Here is a 21,283-nt window from a genome sequence, read left to right on the forward strand (position 1 = left end):
GAAGTCGTCCATTGACCCTTATTATTACCGGTAGAGAGTCGTAAACTAAGATCAAGCTTCGGCGAAATCATGCGAGTCTTCACCAGTGCACATGTGCGAGGTTCATTGACAGGTTGACCCACTTTCGGTTCACGGGGGTTTTTTTTCTTCTACAAGTTTGAACCCCGATTTCAGGAACATAGAGGAGAGACTCATGCGAGGAACAAAAGAATATGGTACTTGATGGGAATACATGGTTAATGCTAAACTTAGAATACATGGCGTTTTTACAATGGCGCCGCTCAATCACATTTTCGCGCAAGCTTCGGGGACCAAGCCTCCAAGTCTGATGCGATCTGCGATCAACGATCAAATCTTCACTCATCCCGACCCCAAGCCTCCCGACGAAGCTGTCGGTCTTCCCTGGCCATCCGTCGCTTCACACCCCATCGTGATTGCACTGCTTCCAACACCTGCTTCTGCATCTGCTTCTTTTCCGGGCTGGCCTCGCAAACCATGGCAATGAAGATCGGCGAGCACTCAAACCGCTTAGCCAGCTTGTATCTGCTCCAGGTCATAGGATCATTCATTCGAAGATTGCGGATTTCTTCGATGTCCGAGGGTGTCAGGTGGTATTTCCGCTCGGCCTCGCTCTTGTACACGCCCGGGAGTTCGCTGACATTGGATGTAACGGAGTTTAAGCTCTCGACAAGCATCGATCTGCGAGCATCATCGGCGGGCAGGAATTTGTTAGGAGTGTGATAGGCTGTAGGAGCACTGGATGGCGGATTGTAGATGATCTGGTCCTGTCCGGCGTGAGACGGGCCGAAGGAGGCATCCGGCTTAACACGTAGACGTTGCTTGGTGCGTCGGTATGAAGATTGATAACGTCGTGACCCTAGCGCTAGAGAATCCGTCCAAGAAGGGAGCAGAAACGGCAGGGTAAGGAAAGGCCGCTTGGGGGCCACGATCGAGGTAGCCATCGGAATTGCGGGTCAATTGAATGACTACAACATATCACGGTAAGCACAATGTCGATGTTACTTTAGGTGAGGATAAGAACGTACAGAAAGGAGAGCGCTGGTGGAACTGGGATCACCAAAACCGAGTGACGGGCCAAAGTGGACGTGTCGAAGCCCGAACTTTTTTCCCTAGGTCTCGTGACCTGGTCCTTGGCTCGATCGGGAATGGCCTGGTATTGCATACAGAAAAAGTACTAGATACCTTCCTTTACTTGGCGTTATGAGCTTACATACAAGTACCAGCTACTTGACCCCTCCGTCATAAATATCTCCGTTGATCACCTGGCACAAGATGTCATCATCTCTTGGGGAAAAGTAAGACCATGGCATAACAGTCTCCCTTTGATTGAACTTTGCTTGCCTATATTCTTGTGAGCTTTACCGACGTCTTGAATCGTTTGCGGTCCATGGTCATGGACATCTGAATCTTGGATCCTTTTGGGCACGCGCTTCAGATCTCGTTATCTTTAGTAGTCTTCACGACACCCCCCTTTCGTCATGGCAGAGCAACAAGATACTTTGCCTTCTCTTGAGGATGGTCCTTCAGAACATCTTCGCTCTTTGCCATCCTATCTCCCCCACCACGAGTACCTAAACGATAAGTCTGAACCGCTGGTCGGAAAGGCCACGACAAGTGTACAAGCCCCGCGGCCGGCATATTCCACATTGGCACAACTGCAGGACGTCGAGAAAGATCACCATATGGAGGCGAGCTCTGGAGCTTCAAACAGCGGTCCGGTCTCGCCCATCTCAACCATTAGCTCCTCGGAAGCTCTACGGACACCAAACGTCCTGGAACGTCACCAGTACTCGTCGCAAAAGTATCCTCCATCGCCTGGGGCTACTTCCCAATTACCCCCGCGTCTACATTCTCCTGCCTCTCAGATTTTTGAGCGAGATGTTCAAGAAGACATCGTTCCACCACAAGCATCGCCCTCGATCCCCGCGCACATACGCACGGAGAACTACATTCCATCGGTCCTTGAGGCATCCTCGGCTGCCATCACCGACGAGCAATTAAACCCAGATTCAGTTGAAATTGTTACACACAGCTTACACCAGCCCGCAGGCGTAGCTGGTGCCTCCACAGCCGAACAATCGCTTGCTTCCTCAATTGTTGTTGATCATGCTGGAACAGTTCCCACTGAGTTCGATGAGGTTTCATCTACTTATGGCGCCCCGGATATCGATGTCCGGCGCTTGAGCTTTATCTCGTTTGCCGACGTGGTCAACGCCGAGCATGCAGAGAATGTTGATTCTGTACTTGGACGAGAGCCGTCCCAGGCCGCATCTGCCTACGGGCATCCTCCATTTGCAGGCTCTGTTAACCGCTCTCCATCCCCGCTTCGCTCGCCTGCTTCATCTCACGGGCTTGGAACGTCTCCGCCCACTAGCATTGCCACCTCTTTCAAAGGGCTGGAGATGTCTCCCTGCCACGCCACCCGCAGTGCGGATGGCCCATTCCCAGTGGCGCAAACCCCCATTTCCTCTAGCTTTGGTGAACTCAACGTTGAGACGATGCGCCAGGCCTTACGACGGACAGGGAGCGGAGATCTGAGCTGTGTTGTGAGCCACCAAGCTGCTTCAATTGAGAGTGATGTGCCCTTGGATCGCGCTTATTAAACGTCGGGTTCCCGACACGATATTTTGTTCTCTATCAGCCGGCGTTATGAGTGTTAACGGAATGGACTGTCATTACCATGAGCTTGCAGCCCCAAGTTTTTCGACTGGCAGTTGGGCCAGCGTGATATGGATACTTGTCTACTTCTACTTCCTCTTGGTGCTCTCGTTACATAACTCAATCTACGGATCCGGTCATCCTTGATTATACGCTACTTCACCGTATGGTCATTTTGATACTTGAATTCATTTTTGTATATATCTATGGAGATCTAGAAATTGATCATGTGCTCATATTGGCTATTTACCGACAAAGGTGCCTCCTTGCGTTCCACATGAGAACTACTCTAGGAATCCGAATGAGCGCCCATAGGCAATATGGATACTACCAGGAGCGTCGTTACTTCCTCGCCTTTTCCACTGCGTCCAGGGCGCGTTGAAATCTGGCACGCAAATCTGATACGTCTTCCAGTCCAGCGCTAATTCGGACGAGATCTGGATCAACATTGAATGATCTCGCCTGAACGTTCGATTAGCCGAGAACCACAAAAACAGCAAGGTCTTGTATATGCTGATTGGATCAGAAGACTTACCCAATCGAGTTCACCGTAGTGGGCTAAAAGGACATAGGGAGAACTTTATTCAAAGGTTGATTAGTGCTGTTTCGAAACGGGGGTTTAAATCGGTCATACCTCAGTGTGAAATTAGTACCGAGACTGGGTCCTTTCAAAACCTCAAGGGTATCATAGAATGCGATGGCTTCATCGGTCGAGTGGAAGGTGACAGAAAACAGGCCACCATAACCGCCGTTGGGGGTGCGAAGACTATCGTACAATGGGCGTGTGGGGCTGTACTTTGGGTAATGAACATCCTTGACTGCAGATCGATTAGCTTGGTCAAACAACAGAGAACGAAAGCAGGGTATTGTACTCAATGCAGAAGCCTTCAGCATCGCCGTAATTTCCTCTGACGTGGAGTTGATCTTCTCAATTCGTGACACGAAGTCACGACTATTTCGTTCTAGGAAGACGGCATCTTCTGCCCAATAGATGTCTTCGAATTCCGAAGAGTAAATCTCTTTCAAATGCTGATAGTACTGCCCATGCGGATTGAGCACTGCACTTCCACCCATCACGTTGCTGTCTCCACTGAAAACTTTTGTCAAGCTGCTGGCGACAATGTCGGCATAGCGGAGTACATTGATATTGAGGAAATTGCTAATGGTCTCATCTACCACCACGGCAAAATCATATTGGTCAGCCAGTGCTCGGATGCGCACAAGATCTGGAGTCCTGAGAAGAGGGTTGCCAGGAGCTTCGGTGAAAAGACCGAGGAACCGTTCGCCATTCTTCAGCCGAGATTCTAGATCATCTAGATCCTCAGATGATCCGTGACCATAGAAAATACAACCAGGACCCCATTTTTGTAGAATTTTCAGCGTGTCGGTATAAGGGAATCCAAAGCAGATGCTCTTCATGAGGCCCCGTGCATTCATCAAAATCTGGTGCACATTGAAAATCGCACTCATGCCGGAAGGATACAGATAGACATCATCCTCGGAGATTCCAGCAACTCGGCCCTCCGATGAGGCCGTTTCAAGGGCTTCGGGCAGGTCGACATCAGCGGTCAGAACACCAGCAATCCGCCTCCGCACGCCATTTTTGGCCTGATTTGCGTGCAGGGTGCTAAGATTTCGGCCGAATCGCTCCTCAATGAATTGTGAATAGTCTCGGCCATCCTCAACGCCATTGTTCGTTGCCGACGGTGTTTCGGCCGAAGGCATGGGTGTAGAAGGAGTTCGCGAGATTCCACTCACAGAACCTCTTCCTTGGTATCTTCTAGGGCCTTTGCAGGGTCTCTGAATTGACTCCGAAGTCGCAGAGCTCTTATCCTCTACCAAGAACCCATCCTGCAAGGCACGAAGACAAAACTCCCCCCGCCGACTTGAGATGCCGTTGCCAGAATGTTGCCACACCTGCTTGGCAATAGGTGCAAATTCTTTGGGATAAATCACGGACGACAAAGTGGATGTTATCGCAGTTGGTCCGGCTTCGGTATGCTGGGGCGGATTGAAGTTCACGATGCGAACTTGGCGCGACTGCTCGACGGGGATCTTGGACACGATGAACGAGTGACAGGTGCGTGCAGTCTTGACCGATGGGAATAGCGTTGCCGTCTCCTTCTCCGAGTCTCCAACCCGGGAAATAATCTCCCGCACAAGCTTTTGAATGCTAGGATGCACGAAGAAGCGGGGGTAGCCGCATTGCATCTTGCTTATAACCCAGTCTTCTCCCTCCTCGTACCCGATGTTGGCTCTCCATGTAGGAAGCGAAACACTAACCGCCTTTGACAATGTCAGTGGTCTTTCAAAGTTTCAATGGAAGAATTATGCGTTGCGACACCATTGACAAATCCCCTCGAATAATCATAGAGGGGTTGTTGGCGGGGCAGGTTTGCTGGAACGTACATGGTCAGTATTTGGGGGCACGGTGCCTCCGAGTACTTGTAACATGGTGGAAGGGAATGGAAATGAGTAATGGAAGACAAGGAATAGGAGAAAGGAAGACTAAGATCAGAACTTGGGAATGAGTCGACCAGGGACTCATACTGCGACTTCGGCGCGACGCTGAGTCAGGCCCCGTTATGTAACTACCTGGTATAAGTTACCATACACGATACCTAAGAACCCATTATCGCCCCATAAAAAAAATTCGTGATGTCTCCGTCCTCAACTCTCTCTTGACGCACCGATTCCTCAAGATGTCGGCGCATACGGTTAAACGAAGGAAGCTTAGCCCTTCGCCTGATGCCTCTACATCTCACACTAAATCTTCAGGTGATTCGACTCGGACCAGCTCCAAGGCAGGTTCCGAGAAAACGGCTGCGGCGCGCAAAAATGATTCGACAAAACCCCAAGCGGGTAGCAGAGGAAAAGATGAGCGCTCGGCTGAGATTGCCATGGCGAGCGGCTTCTACAAATCTAGCTTCTTCAAGCTGCAGATGGACGAGCTGCTGACCGGGCTGAGACCGAACTACGATAAGCGAATCTCGAAGCTTCAAGATACCCTGTGCAAGTTGAAGAACGCGATCGAAACCCTCCCCGAGAACCCAGCGAAATCTGTCGCAGAGGCCGAAAAGGAGCTGCGCGGTATTTCTGGCGTCGTGGTACCGTGGCCCGAGCCTCGACCGGCCAAGGACACCAAGTACACCGTGTCGTATGCGAAGCCAACAAACATCAATGTGGTAGGAAGCTTTGCTTTGCGGACGGGAGCCAAAACCTCGGATATTCGCTCAGTGGACATGGCAGTCACAATGCCCAGTTCCATCTTTCAGGAAAAGGACTATGTCAACTATCGGTACTTCCACAAGAGAGCATACTATGTCGCTTGCTTGGCGGCCGGTATCCAGGATTCTATGAACGAGCTTGGATTGGAGGTCAAATTTGGCCTTCAAGATGGAGACAGTCTTCGCCCATTGATCTTGCTGGAGTCTCGGCCTACCTCGAAGGACGATCAAACACCTTCGCGGCCTCAGATTCGGATATTGACCGCAATCGATTCGACGCTGTTCCCTATTACTCGGACTCTACCGATGAAGAGTAATGTTCGACAGGGCTCTTCTGCTGATCAGTCCGAAATTGGCGAGCCGACTCCATTTTACAACGCTAGCCTCCGATCCGAGGCCACCGTCTCTCAATACCATAAATATCTCCACTTGGCTTCTCAGAAATGCGAGTCCTTCCGTGATGCGTGTATTTTGGGGCGAACTTGGCTGCAACAAAGAGGCTTCCATACTTCTTTCCAAAATGGAGGCTTCGGAGGCTTCGAGTGGGCGGCTCTCATCTCCCTTCTATTTGAAGGCGGCGGTCCTACTGGACAGCCGATTCTCATGAGATCTTACAGTAGTTATCAAATTTTCAAGGCTACTATACAGTTTCTTGCTGGCAGGGACTTGACGACTCCATTGCTTCTTTTCGCCAGTGATGTCCCTGTTCCTGACGGAGGACCTGTTTTGTACGATGGCCGCCGAGGATTGAACCTTCTTTACAAGATGACTCCATGGTCCTATGCGGCGCTCCGTCATGAAGCAACCATTACCCTCAAGATGCTAAACGAATCGCGGGAAGACAACTTCGATAGGGTTTTCATTGTGAAGGTCGACGAGTCGGCGTTGAGATTCGATCGCCTCATTTCCTTCCCCAAGTCCTTCAGTGGCGATACTCTTCAAGCTCTTCGCGAACAGAACTCATTGTATAGCGTACTTTCGAAGGCCCTCGGAGACCGGGTCAAACTCATCTCCTTTGCGAGTGAAAGCGTTGGAGCTTGGTCTACCCGATCAAAAGGTCTGACTAAGAAAGCGAGCCACTGTCTCTCCGTGGGACTCCTGCTTGATGCGGATAACGTGGGCCGTGTGGTCGACCATGGCCCCCCCGCGGAAGAGAAGGAGGAGGCAGCTTCTTTTAGAGCCTTTTGGGGAGAGAAGGCAGAACTTCGGCGATTCAAGGATGGGAGCATTTTGGAAAGCCTTGTGTGGTCCGATCAACCTTCGGAGGAATCAATCTTGCACCAAATCTTAGCTTACGTTCTAAATCAGCATTTCCAGGTCGACGAGGAAGATTTTCTGCTCACAGGTGACGAGTATGATGATCTCCTTTATGACGAAGGCGACGGTGTGGTGGCATACTCCAACTCACCTTTCCAGTCAATCAACGAAGCTTTCAAAGAGCTTGAGCGATCGGTTCGAGACATGGAAGAAGTTCCCTTGGAGATTCGGCACTTGGCTCCGGCGAGCCCGTTGCTCCGATACACTGCCCTTCGCGTGCAAGGCCCTGGTGGAGCCAACGAACCGGCAGACGTTGTTCTTCAATTTGAAAGTTCCCCGAAGTGGCCTGACGATTTTGCTGCCATTCAAATGACAAAAGCGGCGTTCCTCATCAAGATCGGAGACTCGCTGGAGTCCTCGGGCGCGGCATCAGGCTGTCGCGTTGGCCTGGAAAACGAGTCCAGCAAGGTGCTCAACAATGCATACTTGGATATTCCCCACACCTCAGGCTTCCTTTTCCGACTGAGAATCCACCATGAACGGGAGCAGACACTGCTTGAGCGTCAGCTCAAGAACAAGTCCATCAACCCTCGAGAGCGAGAAGAATTAGCCTTCGCTCTCTTCTCGTACAAGAAGCTCTTTGTGCAAACGTCGCGTCTGACCCAAGCACTCCGGAGCCTCTGCACACGCTTCCCGCTGATGTCGCCCACCATCCGTCTTGTGAAGTATTGGTTCACCTCCCATCTTTTCTCTGCTCAGGTCTCCGAGGAGCTGGTTGAGCTTTTGACAATCCGAACTTTCACGCAATCCTATCCATGGGACTGCCCTTCGAGTATCATGACAGGCTTCCTCCGGACTCTGCATTTCCTTTCCCGATGGGACTGGCAACAAGAGCCTTTCATTGTCGACCTGGGTGGCGATTTGAGCCCGGAGATCACCGAAACTATTCGCACTCGGTTCACCGCTTGGCGCAATATCGATCCTGCGATGAACAACGTTGCTCTGTTCGTCGCCTCTGATCTCGATACTGATGGCATCACCTGGACGCAATACGAAATGCCCTCGAAGGTCGTGGCTGGGAGAATGACCATGCTGGCGAAAGCAGCTGTGAACTTGCTACGGACACAAAACCAAGATCTTGACGTGCCTGATCTCTTCCAGACATCGCTTGCACCCTACGACTTTGTCATTCACCTTAGCTCCAAGGCCTTGGGTGATCGTCCCGCCGTGTCAAAATACAAAAACCTTGCAGAGATGGGCACTTCCCGTGGCAGCAAGATGGTGATGGTGAAGTCATTTGTGCATGACGTTCAGGCCTGCTATAGCCAAAGTGTTCTTCTCTTCCACGGCGACGAGCGCTGCGGCGTAGTTGCGGGTCTGTGGAACCCACAAATGGTAAAGCCACGGGCTTGGAACTTGAAGACGCCATACTCGACAGCGCCAGCACCGGAGGCCTCCCAGGAGAAGCAGAATCAGGTGAAGATTAATCATCCAGCGATTCTAAACGAGATTTCTCGGCTGGGGGAGGGACTCCTAGATACAATTGAAACTAAGTAAGGTAGAAAGGAAAGGACAAAAGAAAAGACGTGAATTATATCTCAAAATTTAAACCCTATTGGCGAATGTACATTACCTGCTAGCGCCGCTGCAATGCAAACTTCCAAACCAACACGAACCAGCACCAGAACCAGCGTCAAATTGCATGAAAATCACATTCTAACATTCATGAACCTCGTTCCGACTTACCAGGGACCTGCGAGGAAAACGAGCAGAACTTGTCCTTGATCGCCACGACCTCATAGGTACCTTCGTCAGAGGTCTTGATGGTTTTTTTGTGCTCGTAGGAGATATCGTGCTTGATGTCAAGAACCTCGGACTTCTTTCCCTTGCGAGCATTGGAGCTTCGAATGTATCTGTGGGATATTAGCATAGGTTCATATGATCAGGGCCGGGTGGAGGTTGGAACTTACGTGAATTCAAACGGAGGCGTTCCCCAGAACTCAAAGTGAAGCTCAGCCTCTCCACCTTCGTGAATGTCCACCACCGAAACTTGACCCTTACTGATTCGCACACTGGGCATCTCGTGGATGGCCTTGGTGATGTCTTTGTGGGCCTTGCACTTGCCACTAGCACCATCCCCAACCGCAGTGATACTGAACTCACCAGGGCGCTCGGCAATGCGGCGGAAGTTGGTGTTCTGAGAAGTGGCCTTTCTCTGGGCTCCGTTAAAGGTATAGAAGACCTCGAACGGAGCGTGCCCAGAAAGAGAGAACGAAAGTCGTTCACCCACGCAGTAGTCAACCTTGGACTCGAGAGGAATAATTGTAGGCACGTCGGAAACAACCACCCGCACAGAGGTGGTGGCGTCATACTCGGTCGTCCGTTGGCAGCCACGCGAGTCACGGACCTTGTGGATACTAACCACATGTTGGCCTAGATCGAGATGGCGCCGAGGGATGGGCAGATTGTGGCGGTTCGAGTTAATCTTCGGGATGGTGACAAGCTCTGGTTTGGCGTTCGAGTGGTGTTTGATGCTGATCTCCAACGAGAAGGGCGGCTGCCCCTCCAGTGTGACCGGAATGGTTTCCTCGCCGCTTACGTCTTCCTTGCAGAAACCGTAGATATGACCGGGAGAGTCGAATCGGGCGCGAGGAAGAGAGTTCACCTTCTGCGTCACAACGAGACCATTGCTCTTCGGTTCATGATCGTACAGGTTATCGCCCACCTCGGTGAATTTGTAAGTGTACTGACCAGGCTCAGAAGTATCCATCTCCATCGAAGCAACATTGAGAGCAGTCTTTACGTTGCGCGAACGGGAGGAAGAAACTCCTCTGTCAGTCTTCCGCCGCTGCTCGTATTGAAGATTGAATGGGGGGTTGCCTGACAGACGAAGTTCAAGGCTATCGCCGTCGCCTTGACAAACCTCTGCCTTCGCGTGCTGACCTGCCGGTCCAACGGGAGAGCCATCCACGGCGGCGACGTGTGGGCGGGGGATCCATGACACTTCAAATTCCTTGGCAGATTGGTCCACGGTTCCTGGGCACGAACTATCGAAAACCTCAACAAGCTCGTAGAGACCTTCGCGGTCCACATCCAAAACACTATTACCATCCCAAAAGGTCTTCTCGATGGGCGAAGGGTCGATATCCACATTCTTGTACTTCACAGTCCATGGCCGCTCGCCGCTCAGCCTCAACGGAATTTCGATCTTAGAACCTTGCAAAGCGGAGACACTTCTTTGCTTATCAATGTGACCGAACGAGACATGAGGTGGTTTTGATCGAGCGTCAATTCTGAGGTTATCCTTAAGGGAACGCTTACAGTTCGACTTGTCCTTAACGCTCGTCAGAGCAAGGATATATTCACCACCATTGACCAATTTGTCGCTAGTAATGGTCGCCACTTCGCTATCGGATTCCAAGACTTGCTTTTGTCTCTTGCCGTTGTGAACAAGTTCGTATTGCAGCGTCCATGGAGCTTCGCCCAGGAAAGCAACATCGACAGAAACAGACTCCCCAAAGCAAGCTTTACGAGCCTGTCTGGGACCAAGGAAGTGAGCCGAGGCTGGCGGTTTGACGTCTTGTTCCAGGATAGGCACATTGTCCTTCAGAGATCGCGGAGAGTAAACAGCATCTTCGATGTCCAGGAATCGGTAACGGTAGAAGCCAGCCTCGGAAGGAGTGAAATCCATTTGAGACCGTAGTCCGTCAATCTTCTGTGTTTTCGTGACAGCACCCTTGGAGCTTTCGATACTGTACCGAAGGCGGAACGGCGGCGATCCTGTCAGATCTAGGTCCACGAGCAAGCCAACGGCATTGTTTGCACATCTGTCGAAGATCTTTTCGGATTTGACAGAAAGTTCGGGTTCCGGTGGATTGTGAAGGTAACAGGCAGAGGGCTCGAGGACTTCACCGGGGCAGAATTGGCTTGACACTGATGATAAAGAATACCAGCCCGGTTCCTTGATAGGAGATTTCTGATCCAAGGTTTTCAAGTGAAGCGTCTTGGATGCCTTGGTATCATCATCCTTCTGTTCAGGATTGGCGCTGCTGAAAGAATATGTGATGGAAAAAGGCCCATCATTAATGTAGCCGTTTCCAACGGCCTGGAAATCAATTGGCAGGTTGACATTGTCTCCACGGGCGACCTCCAGCGGACGTTGGTCATTGCAGCCTGACAATGACACGCGAGGCCGCTCATGAACGGAGAACTGGTGCCATTGGGAGACCGATTTGGTAGATGGACGCTCCGAGTCTTCGAAGAGAGAAGAGTAATTCGCCACGTTGCCGCACGCATCGTGAACCTCCTCAACGGCGTAAAGCCACTCGCCACCGACATTCAGCGACTCGTTCAACGGGACTTCGATCTTTTGACTCTGAGCCCAAGAAATATCGGGCTGGTTGATGCTGAATAGAGCGCCTCCTGGTCTTTGATTGAAAAGTGGCGAGCGTAGATTATCCGGCTGAATATTCTGGAAGGAGAATCCTCGATCATGATGATTCACCTGCCGGCTGTACTTAATCTTCAGAGGGGGTGTGCCTTCGACCTCGAGCACCAGGTTTGACAGCTCTCCCTTGCATTTGTTCGTGTGAGAATTTTTGATCAACGCGCGGGGACATGTAACCACCAGCGCGTCAGACGTGCGTGTGTGGACGTCGAGCTGAGATTCATCTACAACTCGCTGGAGACGGTAGATACCAGTCTTGCGCACCGGAAAAAGGAGGTCCCGGTGGAGCACAGGGTCCATATTTGCATGTCTCTTATCTGCCTGCTTCTTGAGTTGCTTCAACTGTTTTGCAGGAATAGTCAAGGTTTCGTTTTCGCCGGTGTTCAGATCAAGTCGTAGCACTTCGATGAGAATCGGGTCAGTCTGGTTGACTCGGATTGGGAGATGCACAAAGTTTTTTTGAGAGTCAAGGCAGAGTGCCTCTCGTTTCGGGTTGAGAACAGCAGATCTAACAAAGTCAGCAAAAAGCCCATTCACATTCATGAAATAGTCCAACTCACCCTTCGGGTAAAATGTGAACGATCTGCTTGCCCAGGATCAATGACGCATTATGGATAATATCACCCGGTTTGACCTTTCGCTCGGAGATTGACAGTTCGCGATCATAAGCCACCTTCACGAGACCTGAGAGCCACACGCCTAAGGGTAGCTGGTCCGGTCAGCAAGGCATTGAAACACGCAAACGCAGGGCGGCTTACCGGAATGCGGAACATCAAGAAAATGTTGCCCACCATATGCACAAGGAATACTGCCAAAGTAGTTGGGAAAGCCCACTCCAACCATGGTATGCGCAGAGCCTGTAGGCCGAACAGGAAAATTCCATCAATCGACATCCATTTCAGAAAAAGCCAGGTCGAGTCCAGCTCGTCCGACGCAGACCAGGATTCGTAAACTCTCCATGCGTTCAGTACGAGCCAGAAGGCGGACACATATAGTCGCTGTGAAGGCGCATCGATCAAATTTGTAGGGACGAGCGGTGTATTTGTATTCTGAGGCTGAGGCAGAGGCTGCGGTTGCGGCTTCGGCACTTTGTAGGACGACTTGGAGGGTGACACACGATCGTGCCCATCACGTTTATCACGAGGCTGAGAGCGAGAGGGAGTCTCAAAGAGCTTCCTCCTCCTCGGAATTGTCTGGGGCGTCTGAGGGAAGGCAGACGTAAGGCGGGGAGTTCCGTTCATGGCATGCTGTGGTCGCCAGGGTCACCTTACAAGCTGCGAGAGATATCCCACAAGAAGTGACGGGCGCAATGATCGCCAGTCACTTTCAGACGTGTAGGGACCGTTTGAGGTGAACAGTATGAGGTACGGGGGTCGAAGCTAGAGCTGTGAAAGAGTGGAAACAGAAACAAAAAGTTGAAGCTGCCGAGACGCGGGAAGCGCGTCGGAGGAAGCTCGGTCCACCCATCGACATGCCACTATACATTCTACACTTTGCTTCCACTGACTTGCTTCACTTGCTTCACTTGCTTGAATATCTGCTTTGACCTTCATCGCCGCACATACTGAAGTCTCCTTACGACCTTGTCGGCTAGGATCTTTTCGCTCATCATGGTCCCTCGCCCCAAGCGTCGGCGTCTCACCGATCCTTTGGGAGAGGTTGCGAGCGAAGATATCTGCAAGCCGGCCACTCAGCTGGAGAGGAACAGCTGGAATGGCTTCTGTGAGATCGAATCGGAGCCGGTAATATCATAACCCATCTTTATGAGCTGCTCTAATGGCTTCCTTTAGGCATTATTCAATGTGATGCTACGCGAGTTCGGCGTGAAGGGCGTCCAGGTCCAAGAGGTGATGTCTCTGGATGAAGAGGGCGTGAGCTACCTGGAGTATGAACGTCTTTACTTAATTCTTTACTGGAAAACAGGCTCACCACTCTTTGAGCAGGAAACCTGTTTACGGCTTGATATTCCTATTCCGCTGGCGGGAGGACGATGCCGAGAAGCAGGAGGCTAGTTGCCCGGACGGCATCTGGTTTGCAAATCAGGTTAGTTGGACGAATGCTTTTGCTCAAGCTCTTCGGTAACCATTTTCCAGACAGCTGGTAATTCTTGTGCCAGTGTGGCGCTGTTGAACATCGTCAACAACATTCCTGGCATCGACCTCGGGGAGAACCTACGGCACTTTCGAGACTTTACCATGCCCTTCACCCCGGCACTGCGTGGCGATGCCATCAACAACTTCGAATTTGTCAAGCGTGTACATAACTCCTTTGCTCGGTATTGCCTGCCTTTTCGCCGCCCTTGCGGGGCTGTGCTAACTTCGATTGCTATCTGCGATAGAAAAATGGATATTTTAAATTCAGATCTACAGCTTCACTCTGAAGCAACTTCGAAGAAGCGCTCCAGAAGCCAAGATCCCAATGACTTTGAATCGGGCTTTCACTTTATTGCGTTCATGCCGGCGATGGGCCAAGTGTGGAAGTTCGACGGTCTGGAGCGTCAACCTCAAGCACTCGGTGAGTTTCTATGTGGCCTGTATTGGCTTTTCTGACTCCGTTAGGTGGATGCTCTGAAGATGACTGGCTGAAATTGGCGATGCCCAACATCATCGACCGAATGGCCGCGTACACCGAAGATAGTATTGAATTCTCTATTCTTGGTGTGGTTCGAGATCCTCTGTCGGATCTTGTTCAGGAGTTGGCAGTCAACGTGAGGAGCTTAGAAATCATCCACGAGCGGCTCCTAGCCCTGGGAAATGGAGAAGCGAACCTCGAGGTGCTCAACGACATAGTCATTGGCCCAGAAGCGTCTCTCGGGCTCACTCGTGTAGATATTGAAGCGGCCATCACCTCTGAGAGCATACAAACATGCCAAGATTCGGAACAACTACGGCAGTATCAGCAGGAGCTAAGCCAAGCCCAGGCTGGGCTGCGGGGACGAGTCCAAGAAGAGCAGCAAGCACAACGACAAGACGAGGATCATGCGACGGGACGACGTTATGACTATGGACCAGCGATACGGACGTGGTTGCGCTTTCTAGCACGCAAGCAGCTGCTGGCGGAGCTATTGCAATAACGGGACCCCCCTCGTGGCACAGCGATTGGCCCACAGCTCGTAACTATACCTTTAATGTTGAAATGAAACGGAATGTACGTGGTACATAAACTGATCGGAACCCGTCAAGTAGTCAGAAGCCATGCAGCAAAGTACTCGGTACATAGCCCGGCTACCAGGAGAATGAAGAGTCCAGGGGTAGTGAATACCTAATCCAGAGTGGAAACAAGTTGAAATGTACTTTAATTTGCCCGGTGGGGTACCGCGAAAAAGGACGTCACCGCCTGCTCGAGACTCTCTCCAACTCTCTTTCTCATTCCCAACTTCTCTTTAGCTCTTACCTGGTGGATTTTGCTCTTCTGTTCCGGCGCGTTCACTAGCTTTTCAAAAGGGCAGTCGCCCCTAAGAGCATTCTCTCCCCCCAACCCTCGCCCTTTCTGCCTGGAGCACGGAGCTTTCCTGAATCCACTTTTCCGCCACTCGACACCATGTCGTCCGTCGCAGTCGCCGAGAAGACCCCTGATGACTCGTCCAAGCTGAAGACGTTTCTGTCCATCCTACGCAAGTATGCATTCCTCGCGTGGCTTGACCACAAGTCTGCCGCTCATAAATCACTGGAGAGATACTGATGCAACTATGAACTAGGTTCGTGGGTGTGACAGATATCGCCTCGGTTCGTTTCTCCCTACCGGCTCAACTACTGGAGCCTCGACCGAACCTGGGTACGTCTGCCCTGAGGTGACAACTCGTGCGAGGACGGAGCTGACGGGCAACAGAATACTGGAACTATTTGGATCGACCGGAGACCTTTGCAAGGTCAGCCAACGTGACCATTCTGTGTCAACTTATGTGCTGACCCCATTTCTACAGCATCGGAAAATCGGACGATGAACTCGGTCGCATGCTGGAAGTGTTGAGATTTTGGTTCACCAAGGACCTGGTATATTATGACCATGGTTTACTACAAGAGGGAAGGAGTGCTGATTATCCGACAGAAATACATCAAGGGGAAGCCATGCAAGCCATATAACTCAACCCTGGGTGAATTCTTCCGAGTAAGTCGAGCAGACCAAAACCCCCCGGTAGAAGTGGCCGCGTACTGATGCCTTGGGACTGTATAGTGCAGCTGGGAAGTGCAGGACAACGTCCCCGAGGAAGTGAATCTGCCCGGTGTCAACGCAAACGGCAATAGCTCTACTGTCGACGATGGAAACCAGCAGGTCAAGGTGTGTTATTTGACTGAGCAGACCTCTCACCACCCGCCGGTCTCGGCTTTCTACATTGACTGCCCCGAACGGGGTGTTTCAGCCCGAGGCTTCGACCAGATCAGTGCCAAGTTTACCGGTACGAGTATTCGGGTAAGCCCTGGCCAACACAATCTGGGCATCTTCGTCACTATCGAGAAAAGAGACGAGGAGTATCAGTTGACTCATCCGGATGCACACCTCGGTGGCTTATTACGCGGTGCGCTATCAATCTCAGTGGCGGATACTTGCTACGTCACTTGTCCAAAGACCCGGATGAAGGCAATTTTGCAGTACGTTGAGGAGGGATGGATTGGCCGGACCCAGAATAAGCTGGAGGGCGTGATCTTCCGCTACGATCCCGACAATGATCATATCACCCGCCTGAAAGACGTGGCGGAAAGTGATCTTCTTGCTCGTATCAGTGGATCCTGGCACGGTAAGATCTACTACACTCCTGCGGGGTCCAAGGATGCCCGTCTTCTTATTGACATTACGCCTCTCTTCCCCGTGACCAAGATCTTGCCCCCGGATGAGCAGCAACTCCCCAACGAGTCCCTCAGGTTTTGGTCAGAAGTCACGAATTCTATTGTGAGCAAGCAATTCACCCAGGCAACGAAAGTGAAGCAGGATATTGAGGAGAGGCAGCGACAGCGGGCGGCTGAGCGCAAAGAAAAAGAGGTGGAGTGGAAGCCACGTTTCTTTACTGGGGCCGTGACGCCCCTGGGCAAACCTGAGTTGACTGAGGAGGGACAGAGGGCGCTGCAGGGAATTCGAGCAGGCGATTACACCTTAAAGGAAAGTGAAGTGCAGGGTGCATAGATCTATGCTTGATTGCTTTAAACCCATGGCGTATCTGGCATGCGACCACACGGCGTCTCTGCTGTTCCGGGTGTCTTTGTTGATAGTTTGTTTCTGTTGTTTTCACATACTTAGACTTCATGGGGGTTTTTTTGTTTTAAGTTCTCCCCAATCGTTTGTGGATAAGCGATCAATGTTTTTTGTTGCCAGGGGTCTCTATAATCATTGGCCCCTCCTCGACCGGACAGGATGTTTCTCTACTTTCTACACATACAGTTGTAGACCATCTCCAGGAAGAGAGAGCAGGTCGAAAGGATTCATTAACTATTGTAATATGCAAGATAAAACGAGCCCTCACAAGCGGACTCCAACACCGACCACACCGAGTCCAGCGCCAAACGCACAAGGGAAAAAAAGGAAGTCATCGAATGCGTAAGACATCAATCAATTTAAAAGGCTAGGCAGTGGCGCTAACAACCTTGGTGAACCCAGCGGTGACCGTCTTGGTGATATCCTCATTCTTATGAGGCAGCAAGGACAGCGCGTAGGCGACATCGTTCCATTGGCGCTCGGTCTCGCAGCGAGGGAGTCTCGCAGCGAGCTTGTCAGCCAGTTGACGAGCATGTTTCTCCTGTAGATATCTCGTCAATACAAAGTTACGTAGGCGAGGAATGAAGATTCGACTTACCTTCTCCACAAATCCAATCAAGAACTTCACGATACGCCGTAACGAAGCTTCCTGAAGATTTCGCTCCGCACTCAGCAAACTGAACATGTCGACAAAGTGGTTGTACACAGCATTGTCCTTGGTGGCCAGCTCGGTGAAGAACATGCGTGCCAGGTCGGCAATCTTTTTATCGTCGTCTTCCAGGCATTTGGCCATTTCACCAAGCTGACCTTTGACCTTGACCTGACCGGCCAGAATAAGGAAGGTCAAAGTCATGAGGCAGGTACGCTTGACAGATGCCTCATCATCATTGAGGCGACGGTACAGGAAGTCGGTGTTTTCGTCGATGAGATGGTTGAAGCAAACGGCCATATCACCAAGGGCGATGACGGCATTACTTCGCACGATGGGATCCTCGGACCGCTCCATGATGGTGATCAGAAGCGGCAGGTTCTTCTCACAGTATTCGGCAGACACACACATAAGCTTGGCCATGCACAGCGTGGCCGCTGCCTGCAGGTCACGATCCGGATAGACATTATTATTGGCCAAGATCTCAGTCACCAACGGACCAAATTTAGCGAGGAGCGAGTTCTCCCCATAAAGAAGTTCACGTTCCCGGATATGAGCCATGGCATCTTGGAAGTCATCCTCAGTGGTGCCACCGATGAGATCCAACTCGTCGTCCTCGGCATTCTCCCCATCCTTTTGAGCAGTAGCCTCGGCCGTTTTGTTCTTCTCTTGTTCCGCCTTTCGGCGCTTGAAATCAAGTTCACACAGTTCAAGATGCACGATCTGTTTGATGGAAATGTGACCAACAACATAGAGTAGTTGGGAAAGAGCCGCCGATGAGGGCTTGGGTTTTGATCCTTGTCCATCTGTTGACGCGGTTCCAGGTCGCTGGTCTTCACCATCTATAGAGGCGTGCGAGGAAGACGGACGTTGCGGCTGGAAGACAAAACGAGTTTTGCGTCGGAGGATATCAGAGCAGAGAACATCGGGGTGCTTGGACAGGGTATAGATGGCACTGATGGCTTGCTCTGCCACACCGTACCACTCCTTGCTCTCAGACACAATCTCAATCATAGCAGCAAGTTTAGTCAAAACCGAATGGTCATTGGCGAGTTTAGGAATACCGATGTCCTTGGATTTAGCCTGTCGGCCAGGGACCATGCGCCGCAAGGCAATGCATGTGTACTTTGCGAGAACAAGATCTGACCGACCAAGACCACCAAGACCAATGCGCAACATCGCCTCTATCTCCTTGACAACCACTTCGGGGTCCGCTAAAGCAAGCATACCGAGAACGATGATTGCACCGCGGCGCTGCGTCTTCGAGATTTCTTTCTTCTGGACACCATAGACTTGCCACAGCTTGGCAATGACAGCCTCCGATACATGCCCGGATTTCATCATGGTACTCAGTAATTGTTCAAGGCAAGTGAGCTCAGCAGGGGTCGATCCAAAGGTCAAGCTGATCATGTTGCGTGCAATATAGATTGCGGCATCATTGGAGCTAAACGAGCTAGGCGCATCAAAGAAAAGTCCCTTATAGCAATCGATCAAATGGCTCTGGACACCCTTGCCCTCGTCGCTGTTGCCCTTAGTCCAAATCAGACGAAGCATGCGACGAATACCACTTCGAGCGGTTTCAACCTTGTAGGCGTCGAGCACCACAAAGAAATCCATAGCTTCGATGACCTCGCTCTTGTTTCGAGAGGAGAGCAACTGCGAGACAATGGTGGATCCTGAGTGAAGAACTTCGATGAAACGCAGAGCCTCATTATAGTACTTTCTGGTCAGCTGCAGTCGAGTCAATAGCTCGGATGTCGCAGCCTGCTCGGCCGCTTTCTGTATGGCAACAGCCTTCTCATCTTCGGTCATCCGGGGGGCTTTGGAGGGAGACTCGTCTGGCAATTGAGTAGCTTCATCCAATAATTCGCTGTCAACCTGTGTCATATCTCCGTCAAACCCTGGTGTCTCAGGAGGCCGCAAAGCGTTCAGTTCACTGTCAACGCCATCCAATCTCGCGGTCCACTCATTGTACGAGAGCTGGCCACCGTGCATGACGCTGAACGGGTGCGTGGCAACCAGTTTGGACAGCAATTTGATGGCATTGCGTCGCACGTTGCTGCTCTTATCTTCTAAGCTACGGGCTGCCAATTCAGCGGCCGCTTGTCGTCTCTTGGGGAACTTCTGTTCTAAGTCGCAGATCCGCATAAGAACTTGAATGGCACGGCAACGGCAATAAGGGTTGATATCGAGGAAGCGCTCTTCCAATACGTCGAAGAAGGCGTTAATTTGAGTCTTGTAGTTCTCACTGCGTTCTTCCTGTCTGCTCAAGTCGGAAATGAGGTTTCCGCAAACCTCGATCACGGCGCATCGAAGTGTGTAAGCCTTGGAAAACCATCAGTTTCAAATTCTAGCCAATTAATATTGGCGGGACGAATGTTACCTCGCTATCAAGCTGTTTAGCCAAAAGGGTCATCTGTTTGATGATCAATCTCGGCGCAAGCTCGGACAACTTTATGATGAAAGCCGAGACAGATTTCGGCCCGCGCGTATCATTCGAGTTGAACTCCTTGTTTCCGAGTTCCCTAGTCCGCGTTAGTGGTAAGAAAACTTAGCTTCTCAGGTGGGGGTATGGTACTTGAGAATCTCATCCGAAAGCTGGGGGTAGTCGTATTGTTCTGCTAGAATGTGGAGGAATTCGGCCATAGGTTCAGACAGATGCTCGAAATATGTCAAACTTTGTACAATAGAGGTTTGTGCACCTATTGAATGGGTCAGTTCCAGGCATAGGGGCCTTTGGCAATGATGCGCGACACATACCGAATGCATGGCCATGATGCTTGACCGCAATACACAGGACCTTGAAGGCGTGCATGCGGATGGCCATACTCTTCACTCGCTGTTCGCTCTCAAGGATCAGGTAGATTGTGCGTGTGAACAGAGTAATAAATGTGTCGCGATCCGAGGTAGTCAAAAAGATGCGCCCGAGTTTCAATTTCATCACCTTGCACATGGTCTCCATGGAGATCTGGATCTGGGGTATCCAATCCCACTGGCCATCCTTCGCCGATTTTTTGGATTTGGGTCCTCCTCGTCGCGCAGGAGCTGACTCCGCGGGTTTCTCTGCCGCCTTCACCTCCACTGCGGACAGAGCCCACTGAAGAAGAAACCCGTACATCTCCAGGAGTTGTTTGTGGTGCTGAATGGCATCTTGTTCGTCGGATTCGAGGTCGCCGTGAATTAGGTCTGCCTCCACGGACAATCCAGACACGATCAGGTCAAGCAGTTTGCTGAGTGATTTTGAGGAGAGAAAACTCGGAAATCTGCAAGGGTTCCAAAGGTTAGAGTCGACACCAGGCGGACGAAAGCCTCCGTTGGGGATCTGAGAGGGGACCGGGGCGCACTTTAACAGTAGCTGTAGGGAGTCAAAAACCGAAGATTTCGTCAATCCTTCTGGGTTCTCTGCCACGGCATCCACAATCGGGTTCAAAACATTGTCAATGAGCGCTGGCGACAGCGATTCCGGGTCGGTTTCGCAATCAAGAAGCTCCGGGTCAGCATCGGGGGTCGGAATAGAGACCGGATCGCTCAAGTAAAACTTGAGCGAGTCGTTGATATCGAACTGTATTCTGTCCTCCATGGCGGCGATGGGGGGGGGATGAAGAGGGGAGAAAGCGGCGGCGGATTGTGTTGATAAGGCGGTGTTTAGCTTTTGCCTTTTTGGGGAAATTTCTTAGGTAACCGCGCGTAAATTACGGCGCCCACCACTCTCCGCCCGCACTCCTCGCGGATCTGTATTGTCATGCTGCTGTAAGCTCCAGTTGCGCTTCGGAGAAAAACAACGGAGCTCTCTGCGCATGAGACCTGCACCTCCCGCCCCTTCACTTTTACTGAGTA

The 21,283-nt window shown here is 51.3% G+C and overlaps 8 protein-coding genes across 8 annotated transcripts; 4 read left to right on the forward strand and 4 right to left on the reverse strand.

The window, feature by feature from the left end:
- Positions 1-356: 356 nt before the first annotated feature.
- Positions 357-962, reverse strand: N7443_007469 (mitochondrial 54S ribosomal protein mL58; the record flags this gene model as incomplete). Its single annotated transcript, XM_056887525.1, has 1 exon — positions 357-962. The coding sequence occupies one exon, from the start codon at positions 960-962 to the stop codon at positions 357-359; it is 606 nt and encodes a 201-aa protein (XP_056739216.1).
- A 537-nt stretch (positions 963-1,499) lies between these two features.
- Positions 1,500-2,624, forward strand: N7443_007470 (uncharacterized protein; the record flags this gene model as incomplete). Its single annotated transcript, XM_056887526.1, has 1 exon — positions 1,500-2,624. One exon carries the CDS (start codon positions 1,500-1,502, stop codon positions 2,622-2,624), a length of 1,125 nt encoding a protein of 374 aa, XP_056739217.1.
- A 397-nt stretch (positions 2,625-3,021) lies between these two features.
- Positions 3,022-5,133, reverse strand: N7443_007471 (cystathionine gamma-synthase; the record flags this gene model as incomplete). Its single annotated transcript, XM_056887527.1, has 5 exons — positions 3,022-3,141; positions 3,215-3,257; positions 3,314-3,497; positions 3,552-4,965; positions 5,089-5,133. The coding sequence occupies 5 exons, from the start codon at positions 5,131-5,133 to the stop codon at positions 3,022-3,024; spliced, it is 1,806 nt and encodes a 601-aa protein (XP_056739218.1).
- A 248-nt stretch (positions 5,134-5,381) lies between these two features.
- N7443_007472 (rRNA-processing protein UTP22) lies at positions 5,382-8,720 on the forward strand (the record flags this gene model as incomplete). Its single annotated transcript, XM_056887528.1, has 1 exon — positions 5,382-8,720. The coding sequence occupies one exon, from the start codon at positions 5,382-5,384 to the stop codon at positions 8,718-8,720; it is 3,339 nt and encodes a 1,112-aa protein (XP_056739219.1).
- A 166-nt stretch (positions 8,721-8,886) lies between these two features.
- On the reverse strand, positions 8,887-12,851 carry N7443_007473 (uncharacterized protein; the record flags this gene model as incomplete). Its single annotated transcript, XM_056887529.1, has 4 exons — positions 8,887-9,076; positions 9,134-12,118; positions 12,171-12,319; positions 12,369-12,851. The coding sequence occupies 4 exons, from the start codon at positions 12,849-12,851 to the stop codon at positions 8,887-8,889; spliced, it is 3,807 nt and encodes a 1,268-aa protein (XP_056739220.1).
- Positions 12,852-13,220: 369 nt separating this feature from the next.
- Positions 13,221-14,683, forward strand: N7443_007474 (ubiquitin C-terminal hydrolase 37; the record flags this gene model as incomplete). The annotated part of the gene is made up of 6 exons (XM_056887530.1): positions 13,221-13,352; positions 13,401-13,495; positions 13,554-13,653; positions 13,704-13,885; positions 13,949-14,124; positions 14,169-14,683. The coding sequence occupies 6 exons, from the start codon at positions 13,221-13,223 to the stop codon at positions 14,681-14,683; spliced, it is 1,200 nt and encodes a 399-aa protein (XP_056739221.1).
- Positions 14,684-15,150: 467 nt separating this feature from the next.
- On the forward strand, positions 15,151-16,728 carry N7443_007475 (putative oxysterol binding protein (Orp8); the record flags this gene model as incomplete). The annotated part of the gene is made up of 6 exons (XM_056887531.1): positions 15,151-15,227; positions 15,308-15,384; positions 15,439-15,478; positions 15,533-15,602; positions 15,658-15,717; positions 15,784-16,728. 6 exons carry the CDS (start codon positions 15,151-15,153, stop codon positions 16,726-16,728), a joined length of 1,269 nt encoding a protein of 422 aa, XP_056739222.1.
- Positions 16,729-17,164: 436 nt separating this feature from the next.
- On the reverse strand, positions 17,165-21,026 carry N7443_007476 (condensin subunit YCS4; the record flags this gene model as incomplete). Its single annotated transcript, XM_056887532.1, has 5 exons — positions 17,165-17,338; positions 17,396-19,771; positions 19,830-19,971; positions 20,025-20,148; positions 20,207-21,026. The coding sequence occupies 5 exons, from the start codon at positions 21,024-21,026 to the stop codon at positions 17,165-17,167; spliced, it is 3,636 nt and encodes a 1,211-aa protein (XP_056739223.1).
- Positions 21,027-21,283: the final 257 nt, after the last annotated feature.

Source organism: Penicillium atrosanguineum (assembly GCF_028827265.1).
Source record: "Penicillium atrosanguineum strain IBT 20685 chromosome Unknown utg000006l_segment0_segment0, whole genome shotgun sequence".
Taxonomy (NCBI): Eukaryota; Fungi; Ascomycota; class Eurotiomycetes; order Eurotiales; family Aspergillaceae; genus Penicillium; species Penicillium atrosanguineum.